Source organism: Bufo bufo, chromosome 2 (genome assembly GCF_905171765.1).
Source record: "Bufo bufo chromosome 2, aBufBuf1.1, whole genome shotgun sequence".
Lineage (NCBI taxonomy): Eukaryota > Metazoa > Chordata > Amphibia > Anura > Bufonidae > Bufo > Bufo bufo.
The window spans coordinates 656,817,203-656,829,596 of NC_053390.1; the positions used below are offsets into that span (position 1 = coordinate 656,817,203).

At 42.5% G+C, this 12,394-nt stretch overlaps 1 protein-coding gene across 6 annotated transcripts in view; it reads right to left on the minus strand.

Annotated features, from left to right (window-relative positions):
• FBXW7 (F-box and WD repeat domain containing 7) overlaps positions 1-12,394 on the minus strand; it is a 194,262-nt gene that overhangs the window by 25,499 nt on the left and 156,369 nt on the right. For all 6 annotated transcript variants that reach the window (XM_040418545.1, XM_040418544.1, XM_040418543.1 and 3 more), the window contains one exon: positions 1,899-2,033. In XM_040418545.1, coding sequence (XP_040274479.1) covers positions 1,899-2,033 — 135 coding nt within the window. The remainder of the gene's footprint in view (positions 1-1,898; positions 2,034-12,394) is intronic.

The following is a 12,394-nucleotide window of genomic DNA, read 5'->3' on the forward strand; positions in this document are numbered from 1 at the left end:
GTTTCCAGTATAAGGGAAGGTGATCTTTGTGTGAAACACCATGTCCTTTCATTCTCCTGCAAGTGGAGCAGAACGGTCTACAAAATATATGTCCTGCCGTGTCAAATCGAGACCGAAGTTAAAACACCCACACAAAACAGAAAATAACTGCTGTCCACTTAACACCTTCTTCGTTATGTGTGTCCCTAGGGAAAACTAGGGAATAGCCAACATGACCACCATCCCAGCAACCAAAGGGGTGGTCATTCAGCATTGTGAAACGCAAATCTGCAAATTTAGGCACAAACATCCCCCGCTATCATACTGCTACATAACTAGATAGATCTGCAAATTGGAAATTGTAGCAGTGTGACAAGAGGAACTAGAATGATGACCAATAGAAGAAACAAAGCAGTATGACTAAGGCCCCAAGCACACGGATGAGCGGCATGCATCGAGACTGTACAACCGTCATATAGGCTCTGTAAAGTGCCATTTGTACGGAGCTGTTCTCCCCAAAACTTGTAGAAGAGTGTGCATTTCATGAAATTGGAGGCGCATGGCCGTAAACTTAAAGGGGTTATCCAGGAATTGATAATCCTCAGGTTAGATCATCATTCTAACATTGACGGGGACCCCCCCGCTGATCGGCTACGCTCACCAGAGCTCTGATGAGTGCAGCCGACTCCCAGGAGCTCTCCAAGGACAGCGCCGTACATAGTACAGCAGCTATGCTTTGTATTGCAGCTCAGCCCCATTCACTTCTATGGTGCAACTAGGCCACGAGACCGGTGTACTGTGACGTCACATGGCCTAGGAAGAGGCCGCAGTGCTCACGGAGGGCCAGCCTCTACTAACAGCTGATCAGCAGGGGTCCCAGGTGTCGAGAATAGGTCATCAACTTTAATGGCTAACCCCTTTAAGGTCCAATGCACTGAAATGAAAGCCCTATTACAGTCCCACACAAAACTGAGATGTACTAATCACCAAGAAATGGCTAGACAGAAAAAGGACAACTTAAGGACTTCTACATAAAAAGGTAACTTTGGTGTTTAGGTGGAAATGCTCAGTACGTGGTGTTCGCTCTCCTTAATTATTCTACGCCATTCTATCATCATCATCTTATCAACCTTTCGGAACGCTAAAATTAAAAATCAACAAACAAAAGCGTGTAATTATATGCACTTAACACCTCTAATGGGATTTCACAGCCAACCTTTTAACACAATTAAAAATGATACCAAGATCAATATGTGGAGTTCGACAAACAGTGCCGCATTAGGAAGCAAAGATCAAAAACCTGCACGCTACATGAATAATTCTCTTCGAGGTGTGGGTGTGGGGGGGGGGCATCAACAGACACAGAACTAAACAAAGAGATCACAGGAACGCCAGGGTATCTGCCACTACGGCAAGACAATGGCAGGCTTCTGCAGAAGCAAGAGTGTAGGCAAAATGCTGGGACACACTCCGTAATTAATGCAATACGGGGAGAAAACAGGCTGCGCCGCTGAACGAGGAGCCTGCAATGCAGTGTGGATCAATGTGTTGTAGAGAGGAGACGATACGTCGTATGAATCAAATCTCCACAATGCAGCAACGCTGGAAAACAGCAACAGTACGTGCACTACAAGAGAACTCCCAGCTTCCTGAACAACAGGCCTCTACAGACATGATGCCGTGGCCGAGACACGCCAGACATGGGATCCATCTCAATTTCCACAGCGCTTCTGCATCTAGCGTACATAATGTGGGAATTACTGTACATAGTCACATAAATGTGTCTGAGCGCCTTCCCCTTAAACACCCATTACCACAACACAAGAGACTTTATGGAAGGTAATTAGCCTAGCAGCTCTAAAAGGGGCAGATGGGGGCGCTGCGGGGGGAAACTAGCTGTGCCCTCTAACACATCTCACCTCTTTAGGCAGTAAGGAAATAAAGTCCCGTTGAAACTGAGGCTCAATAACTTGCATCATATGCTTCACTTGGGTGGGTTCACAACTGTCGATGAGCTCATCTAGGGCGAGAAGCTTTTCTGGTCCACTCCAGCTCTGTAGAAGAACAAACAATATACATATTACCCAGCATCTTCTCTGGAAAAAGCAACAGAATAAGGAACATTTTGGTTAGACTTCCCCTATAAATATCCATATAACTATTCCATGGTTGTCTCATTAAACAGATTCATGGTGAATGGACTGGATATTACTGTCCGCTTCTTAAATACGGTCGAGTCAATGGGTCCTTACACATATAAATCTACGCTTTTTTTGACTTCAGTTGTACATGGGGTAGGTTATCAGTGATCAACACCATTCTCTTTGTTAGGGTCTGACCACGCGGCGTGGTCGTGTCGCGGTTATGCTGCAGTTAGGTAATGCATGCGGTTACCACATACATAACCATGCTTTTAGGCTCCATTCAGACGTCCGTATGAATGGTCCGATTCTGTTCCGCAATTATGCGGAACGAATGCAGACCCATTCAGTTTCAATGGGGCCGAAAAAGGTGCACTTCTGTTCCGCGGCCCCGCAAAAAAATAGAACATGTCCTATTCTTTTCTGCAATAGCGGACAAGAATAGGCATTTTTTATTATAGTGCCGGCCCTGTGCACATGGCCGGTGTCAGTGTTTTGCGGATCCGCAAAACACTTACGGACGTGTGAATGGACCCTTACAGTGCATTTTTTGTCCACGATTGTTTATAGACTTGTGTTTGAGCTATTGTGAATTTTTGGTGGTTCTTTAGCATTCTGACTTATTTCAAATAGTGATACATGTGGTAAAATATGTTAAACATATACTGCCAGCAGCTGATGAATTATGTAGCCAATGCGGTCAGCAACTGCAAGCCAGCGGGCAGATTTTCCATGCGGTTCACTGCACACACACGTGCAAATTATCACAACTTGCAAAGTGCCCGGTCTCTCTCAGAAACCTATTTCCCTATTGACTTCCATTGGGAAATAGATGCTGTGGTTCCAAACTGCAGCGTGACCGCATCACAACTGCGCCGCGTGGTCCTACTGTAAGTGATGGCCGTCAGTCACACATTTGCATCATGTTGCAAATCATTGATATATAGCAAAAGACCAAGCGAAAGGATTTGGTTACAGGGCCATCTATTACAGCAGAGATGGACCTGCTAAACTGTAATGGTTTTCTGTCTTTTGACTGTCACAACCTGGGCCATTCACAACACACACCTAATAATACACATAGAAAGTCAATAGATTGCCCCAGAGGCCACTTTATTGGCAAAGGGTCTTTCTTCATAAAGCCAAAACAATAAAGTGAAAAATAAATTGGAGCTTCTCTGAAGCCTTTTTATTGGTTTTGTAATAAGTTCGGCTTAGGAAATGAAACCCATGTAAAGCTGTATAATGGAAGCAGCACAACTTAACTGGTGCTGCATCCATTACAAGGACGTATGAACTTTCCCAAATATCAGGCTGAAAAAACCACAAAACCTGTGTCTTGTCTGTCAATGAAACATCGGGGACAAACAAAACCACCCTTCTGTGTAACAGGATTATAAAAAAGAAATGTAAAAGCAATTACAAGAACTATGACATAAGTGACTGAATACTATGAAGACACTTGTCAATAGTGTCACCATGGCCATAGCACTGCCCACTATAAAACAGGCTTCACTCAACAAGCAGAGCCTGTAAAGAGTATTCACCCAGGACTGGCTAATTGTGTCACACTGAATCACTAGAGATTTAATAGAAAAATCACGTTGCTGTTTCTGTACCTCCCATAGTCGTACTCAAGTTTGGCTACCAATGGAAGTCCACCACCACCGATATGCTACATCGTTACATAGACAAGTCCATCAAGTTCAACCAAGGGATAGGTGGGGGCGCGAATCCCAGAAGGAAGTGAGAATCATATTACTACACGTTTTCATAAGCATTAATGTAATTTACTTTTAAGAATTCATCATCCGAACGTTTGCATTATAGGTGCGGATCCGTCTGGGCACATACCAGACGGATCCGACCTAAACGCAGGTGTGAAAGTAGCCTAAACCCTTTTTAAAACTGTCCATTCTTCCTTCTGTGACCACGTCCTGAGGAAGTCTATTCCACAGATTCACAGTTCTTACAGTAAAGAAGCTTTGACACTTCTGGAGACTGAACTTTCTCTGCTCCAGTCGGAGGCAGTGCCCCCTTGTCTTTTAAGGGCATTTTACATGGAACAGTTTTTCACTGTATTTTTTGTACGGCCCATTTATATATTTGTATAGGTTAATCATGTCCTCCCTTAGAAGTCTCTTCTCAAGACAATTAAATTATTTTAATCTTTCTTCATAACCAAGACCCTCCATGCCCCTTATCAGTTTAGTCGCTCTTCTATGTACCTTTTCCAGCTATAGTGCGTCCTTTCTATGGACTGGTGCCCAGAACTGAACTGCATATTCCAGAGGAGGCCGCACCAGCGCTTTGTAAAGTGGTAATATTACATCCCTGCCCCCCGGGTCCATGCCTCGTTTAATGCATGACAATATCCTGGTGGCCTTAGGAGCAGCTGATTGACATTGTATGCTGTAATTTAATCCACAAGGACACCCAAATCCTTCTCTAGAAGTGACTCTCCCAGTGCTACATCACCAAGGACATATGAAGCACAGAGATTATTACTACCAAGATGCAGAACTTTATATTTATCCACATTGAACCTCAATTGCCAAGTTGATGCCCAATCACTCAGAGCATTCAATTCAGCTTTTAGTTTATGGACATCTTCCATAGACTGCACTGTACTACATAGCTTAGTGTCATCTGCAAAAATAGAAATGGTGGTATTAATCCCCTCCTCAATATCATTAATAAATAAAATAACAGAGGGCCCAGCACTGAACCTTGGGGTACACCACTTATAACCCGGGACCATTCTGAATAGGAATCATTGACCACAACTCTCTGGACACGGTCCTTCAACCAGTTTTCAATCCAGTTACAAACTATACTTTCCAAGCCTATAGGTCTATAATTACCTGTGGAGGACCTAGATCCTTTTTTAAAAATGGGCAACACATTTGCCTTGCACTAATCACTTGGCACTGTAGCTAGAGAATCTTTAAAAATTAATACACAGGGGCACATCAATGACTGAACTGAGCTCTTTAAGCATTCTTGGGTGTAATCCATCTGGATCCATATCCTTGTTCACATTTACCTTATTTAACCCCTTAAGTACTCGGCCCTATTTCACCTTCTGGACTTGGCCATTTTTTGCAAATCTGACCAGTGTCACTTTAAGTGCTGATAACTTTAAAACGCTTTGACTTATCCAGGCCAATCTGAGAATGTTTTTTCGTCACATATTGTACTTCATGACACTGGTAAAAAATTGCAAATTTCCAAGTTTCAATTTCTCTACTTCTATAATACATAGTAATACCTCCAAAAATAGTTATTACTTTACATTCCCCATATGTCTACTTCATGTTTGGATCATTTTGGGAATGATATTTTATTTTTTGGGGATGATACAAGGGGCTTAGAAGTTTAGAAGCAAATCTTGATATTTTTCAGAAATTTTCAAAAACCCATTTTTTAGGGACCAGTTCAGGTCTGAAGTCACTTTGTTAACCCTTTAGGTGTTCCACAAGAATTAATGGAAAATAGAGATACAATTTCAAAATTTCCCTTTTTTGGCAGATTTTCCATTTTAATAATTTTTTTCCAGTTACAAAGCAAGGGTAAACAGCCAAACCAAACTCAATATTTATGGCCCCGATTCTGTAGTTTACAGTAACACCCCATATGTGGTCGTAAACTACTGTACGGGCACACGGCAGGGCGCAGAAGGAAAGGAATGCCATACGGTTTTTGGAAGGCAGATTTTGCTGGTCTGGTTTGCTGGATACCATGTCCCATTTGAAGCCCCCCTGATGCACCCCTAGAATAGAAACTCCAAAAAAGTGGCCCCATTTTAGAAACTACGGGATAGGGGGGCAGTATTATTGGTACTAGTTTAGGGTAGATATGATTTTTGGTTGCTCTATATTACACTTTTTGTGAGGCAATGTAACAAGAAATAGCTGTTTTGGCACAGTTTTTATTTTTTGTTATTTACAACATTCATCTGACAGGTTAGATCATGTGGTATTTTTTATAGACCAGGTTGTCACAGATGCGGCGATACCTAATATGTATACTTTATTTATTTATGTAAGTTTTACACAATTTCATTTTTGAAGCAAAAATTTTTAGTGTTTCCATAGTCTGAGAGCCATCATTTTTTCAATTTATGGGCGATTAGCTTGGGTAGGGTATGATTTTTGCGGGATGAGATGACGGTTTTATTGCCACTATTTTGGGGTGCGTGTGACTTTTTGATCGCTTGCTATTACACTTTTTGTGATGTAAGATGACAAAAAATGGTTTATTTAGCAGTTTTTATTTTAAATTTTTTACAGTGTTCATCTGATAGGGTAGGTCATGTGATATGTTTATAGAGCAGGTCGATACGGACGCGGCGATACCTAATATGTATACTTTTTACCAAATTTTTTTTACTTTATTTGGGGAAAACTTTTTTTTTTTCACTTTATTTTATTGTCCCACTTTGGGACTTGAACTTTTTATCCTTTACAATGCATTCCAATACTTCTGTATTGGAATGCATTGGCTGTATGAGTAATACTGTGTATTACTCATACAGCTTCCGGCCTGTGAGATCCAGGGGGCTGGATCCTCCAGGCTCGTCACCGGAACGCAGCGCAGATGCCTCAGGAAGGCATCGCGCTGCCTTCCATGCCATCGGGTCCCCCCCACAACCCCCGCCGCACTATAGAAAGCCGCAGGTCTGAATTTACCTGCGGTTTGCGGCGATCGCCGACATGAAGGGTGGGGGGGGGGCTTCGGGGAGACCCACCGTGCATTTAGCCGAGGTGCCTGCTCAATGATTTGAGCAGGCACCTTGTTCCGATCACCGCCCGGTGGGCGGCGGTGATCGGAACACCACATGACGTACCGGTACGTCATGGGTCCTTAAGGACTCGGGAACCATGCCGTACCGATACATCATGGGTCCCTGAGGGGTTAACTTAGCTTGGACCATATCTACAGTTAGTACATCCAGTAATATACTCAATTGGCTAACAGCCCCAGCACCACACATTTCAGCTCCTTTCTCTGCTGAAGGGGAAGGTATGGGGTCTCTGGTCTTAGTGACTGGTGATGGTCCCAGTGCTTGGATACTCCAAAGATTTAACCCCATGGATAGCTGATAACTGAAATGCTCCTATAATATTTATATGTTGAGTTGTTTGCCTTTAAAAGTAACAGTAAACCTAGAATTGCACACTAACTGAAAACAAAAAATGTAAAAAATAGTTGCGCTGTTTGCCAGTCTGTTGCATTTTCTGCATGATGCTTACACAGTGAAATTCTGCAGCGAACATGGGTTAATCTCTTGCTGATCTCTTCAATCTGGAGTGGGTTGGAATTTAGCATGGGGACAGGGCTTAATCTTTGTCCTACTGCAGACAGGCCACAGGAGGGAGGCTGCTGCACCAGCCAGCTGTCTTATAGCCAGGCACATTACAGTAAGAAGGGGGCACAAAGAAATATTAATTTATATATTTCTCAATTTCAACTGTAATTTGAGATAGGACAATGGGGAAGGAGAAGATGGAGGGTTTTTATTTGGTGCAGCTTCTGTTCGTAGTGTTCCTTTTTTTCTTGATATCACTGACTTTAAAGAGTCATTCTTAGAAGAACACTGTCAAAACTGTACATACACTGGCCCGGATTTACTACTCCTAAAGATGGCGTAGGCTTACACTGGCTTTCTAGACCTGCACCACAGTGGCATAGGCAGGAATGGACACTTAGGTCTAACTCTATAGTCCAGGGACGCTCAACCTGCGGCCCTCCAGCTGTTGTAAAACTACAACTCCCATAATGCCCTCCTGTAGGCTGATAGCAGTAGGCTGTCTGGGCGTGCTGGGAGTTGTAGTTTTGCAACAGCTGGAGGGCCGCAGGTTGAGCATCCCAGCATACCAACTACTGGTTGACTTACTTTGAGATAGATTTTTACACCATAATCGTGGCATCATTTTGGCGCAATAAGGTGCATCTTCGATCCCATCCCTTTCCTGCAAAGAATGTCGGGAATAAAGTGAAGAAACCCTGAATGCGCCAAATTGTGCCACTTAGATTTTTGGCACAGACACATTAGTATACCTGGGCTACTGTGTGTTTGAAAAACTTTTATAGTGTTAAGGAGCAAATTAGTAACATATGCTTGATATGGAAATGCTACGTGAAGTATGACTAGGACATCACCAATTTAACTGGGACTAATGACATTCTCATATACTTCAATGTGGCTCATAAACCAAATGACTAGATCCCAGTGGTGACAGTGAGGACTTAAAGGGTATAGAGCTGAGGACATGGGTTGCTAGGCCGCTAGCACATCCGCAATACCCAGTCCCCATAGCTCTGTGTGCTTTTATTGTGTATAAAAACAGATTTGATACATATGCAAATTAACATAAAAGAGTCATATCTTACTTGTGTGACCACAGAAGAGTCATTTTCAAGCTCTGACTCATCTCAGGTTAATTTGCATATGTAACAAATCGGTTTTTATACACAACAAAAGCACACAGAGCTATGGGGACTGGGTATTGCGGATGTGCTAGCGGTGATCTAGCAACCCATGTCCTCAGCTCTATACCCAAAATCCAGGTGACAGGTTCCCTTTAAGATATGCCAATATACAGTCTATTAAGGAAAAAAAAAAAAAAAAAAAAAAACATTCTGAATCAGAGACCTAGCAGACAGATGGCTTATGTCCATATACCATTCTATTCCATCTACAGTCATGGCCAAAAGTTTTGAGAATGACACAAATATTAGTTTTCACAAAGTTTGCTGCTAAACTGCTTTTAGATCTTTGTTTCAGTTGTTTCTGTGATGTAGTGAAATATAATTACATGCACTTCATACGTTTCAAAGGCTTTTATCGATAATTACATGACATTTATGCAAAGAGTCAGTATTTGCAGTGTTGGCCCTTCTTTTTCAGGACCTCTGCAATTCGACTGGGCATGCTCTCAATCAACCTCTGGGCCAATTCCTGACTGATAGCAACCCATTCTTTCATAATCACTTCTTGGAGTTTGTCAGAATTAGTGGGTTTTTGTTTGTCCACCCGCCTCTTGAGGATTGACCACAAGTTCTCAATGGGATTAAGATCTGGGGAGTTTCCAGGCCATGGACCCAAAATGTCAACGTTTTGGTCCCCGAGCCACTTAGTTATCACTTTTGCCTTATGGCACTGTGCTCCATCGTGCTGGAAAATGCATTGTTCTTCACCAAACTGTTGTTGGATTGTTGGAAGAAGTTGCTGTTGGAGGGTGTTTTGGTACCATTCTTTATTCATGGCTGTGTTTTTGGGCAAAATTGTGAGTGAGCCCACTCCCTTGGATGAGAAGCAACCCCACACATGAATGGTCTCAGGATGCTTTACTGTTGGCATGACACAGGTCTGATGGTAGCGCTCACCTTTTCTTCTCCGGACAAGCCTTTTTCCAGATGCCCCAAACAATCGGAAAGAGGCTTCATCGGAAAATTTGACTTTGCCCCAGACCTCAGAAGTCCATTCACCATACTTTCTGCAGAAGATCAATCTGTCCCTGATGTTTTTTTTGGAGAGAAGTGGCTCCTTTGCTGCCCTTCTTGACACCAGGCCATCTTCCAAAAGTCTTTGCCTCACTGTGCGTGCAGATGCGCTCACACCTGCCTGCTGCTATTCCTGAGCAAGCTCTGCACTGGTGGCACTCCGATCCCGCAGCTGAATCCTCTTTAGGAGACGATCCTGGCGCTTGCTGTACTTTCTTGGACGCCCTGAAGCCTTCTTACCAAGAATTGAACCTCTTTCCTTGAAGTTCTTGATGATCCTATAAATTGTTGATTGAGGTGCATCCTTAGTAGACACAATATCCTTGCCTGTGAAGCCATTTTTATGCAACGCAATGATGGCTGCACGCGTTTCTTTGCAGGTCACCATGGTTAACAATGGAAGAACAATGATTTCAAGCATCACCCTCCTTTTAACATGTCAAGTCTGCCATAATAATCTCCAGCCTTGTGCTCGTCAACATTCTCACCTGAGTTAACAAGACGATTACTGAAATGATCTCAGCAGGTCCTTTAATGACAGCAATGAAATGCAGTGGAAAGGTTTTTTTGGGATTAAGTTAATTTTCATGGCAAAGAAGGACTATGCAATTCATCTGATCACTCTTCATAACATTCTGGAGTATATGCAAATTGCTATTATAAAAACTTAAGCAGCAACTTTCCAATATTTATGTAATTCTCAAAACTTTTGGCTACGACTGTACACTGTGAACCACATCACTACTGCTAACAACTATGGGGTATGTAGGGTAAGGTTAGGTCTACACAACGACATTTGTCGCACGACAGTTTTTATAATAGTAGTCTAGGTGTCGCAAAAAAAAAAAAACATTCAAGATGGATTTTTCTGCGACTGTCGCGTCGCAGTGCGACACCATAGACTACCATTATAAAAATTGTCGCGCACATGCTGTAGTGTAGTTGTGCCCTGTGTGTCGCGCTACACATGTCGTCGTGTAAACTTTGCCGTAGTGCATGCATTGTTCCTTACATGGCACCTGTTTAAGGACAAATACAACCTGACCTTCTGTAGGAAGAGATGCAGTCACCAACATTTTTTTCTTTGGGTAAATCTTGTACAGAAACTAAATGGGGTTGTCAAAAAAAAAAAATATATATATATATATACTTACCTGTTAAATGCCCCCAGAGCTGATGCTTTAATGATCCCCATCAGTCAATGCTCGTTTTCCTACCTTTATGAGGTGCCATATACCCGCATGACTGCTGCAGCCAATCATTAACCTAAGTGGTAATGCTAGAAAATATGGCACATCACTTCTGAGGCCAGTGACTGGCTGCAGCAGTCGAGTGGATACACAGCAATTCACCGCTGGAAAACAAAGACCAGCGGGACCACTATAGCACTGGTATTGGAGTGGCAGGGGATTTGACAGGTAGCTTAATGGTTGATTTTTGTTATTTCTTCCTGTTAGGTTAATTTCTTCAAATCCTGGGCGATCTCTTTATTAGAATACTCAGCTCCGCAGCATACATTTGGCAAAACCATTTATTGCACACAGAATGTAGTGCCCAATGTAATGTGAACAGAGCCTAATACAAGCAGGAAACTGAACAGTGAGTTGATAAAATAAAGACAAAGTATCTGGCCACACATTACTAATCAGGAGCAGAACATAGTGTAACTGTGGACTCTGGTCAGCTAATGGACATAAAGATTAATATCTGGTAATGTTCCGCATCTGCTGAATGGGTTTTATTTTCACAGAGCTTGAATCATCAAAGGCTTTCAATTTGTTATGCAAATACAGAGAACAGAAACAGGAGAATAAGAGAAGGTGAGTTGGTTTAGGTGCAGGTCTGCCTTAGGCTGGACCCAAACCAAATATGCTTGGTGAAATAAAAAAAAAAATTAAAAAAAAGGAAAAAAAATTGAAAATAAATGTTGTAAACAAATCGCTGCATGGTACAGTGCGTTGAGAAAGTCTTCAGACCCTTTCACATGTGTGTGAAAGAAAAAAAAAAAGGAAAAAAAGAAAAATACATTTCAAATTTCTCCCTTCCATTCTGCAGTCAATACCCCATAGTGAAAACAGAATGTTCAAAATCTTTTGCTAATTTATTGAAAAGGAAAAACTAAAATCTTGTATAGATATAAGTATTCAGTCCCTTTTACTCAGGACTTAGGCCTCTTGCACACAAACTTTTTTTCCCCGTTTACGATCCGAATACGGAACCATTATTTTCAATGGGTCTGCAAAAAAAAAAAAAAAAAGGAATGTACTCCGTATGCCTTCTGTTTCCGTATTTCCGTTCAAAGATAGAACATGTCCTATTATTGTCTGCATAACAGACAAGGATAGTACTGTTCTATCAGGGGCCAGCTGTTCAGCAAAAAACAGAATGCACACAGACGTCATCCGTATTATTTGCGGAACCGTTTTTTGCGGACCGCAAAATAATGAAAAAGCCATACGGTCGTGTGCAATAGGCCTAAGGCTCCATTCACACGTCCGCAAAATGGGTCCGCATCCGTTCCACAATTTTGCAGAACGGGTGCGGACCTATTTATTCTCTATGGGGACGGAATGGATGCGGACAGCACACAGTGTGCTGTCCGCATCTGCGGTGCGCGGCCCCGATCTTTGGGTCCGCAGCTCCGCAAAAAGATAGAGCATGTCCTATTCTTGTCCGCAGCTTGCGGACAAGAATAGGCATTTCTATGGGGGTGCCAGGCTGGTGTGTTGCGGACCCGCAAATTGCAGGTCCGCAACACCACGGAC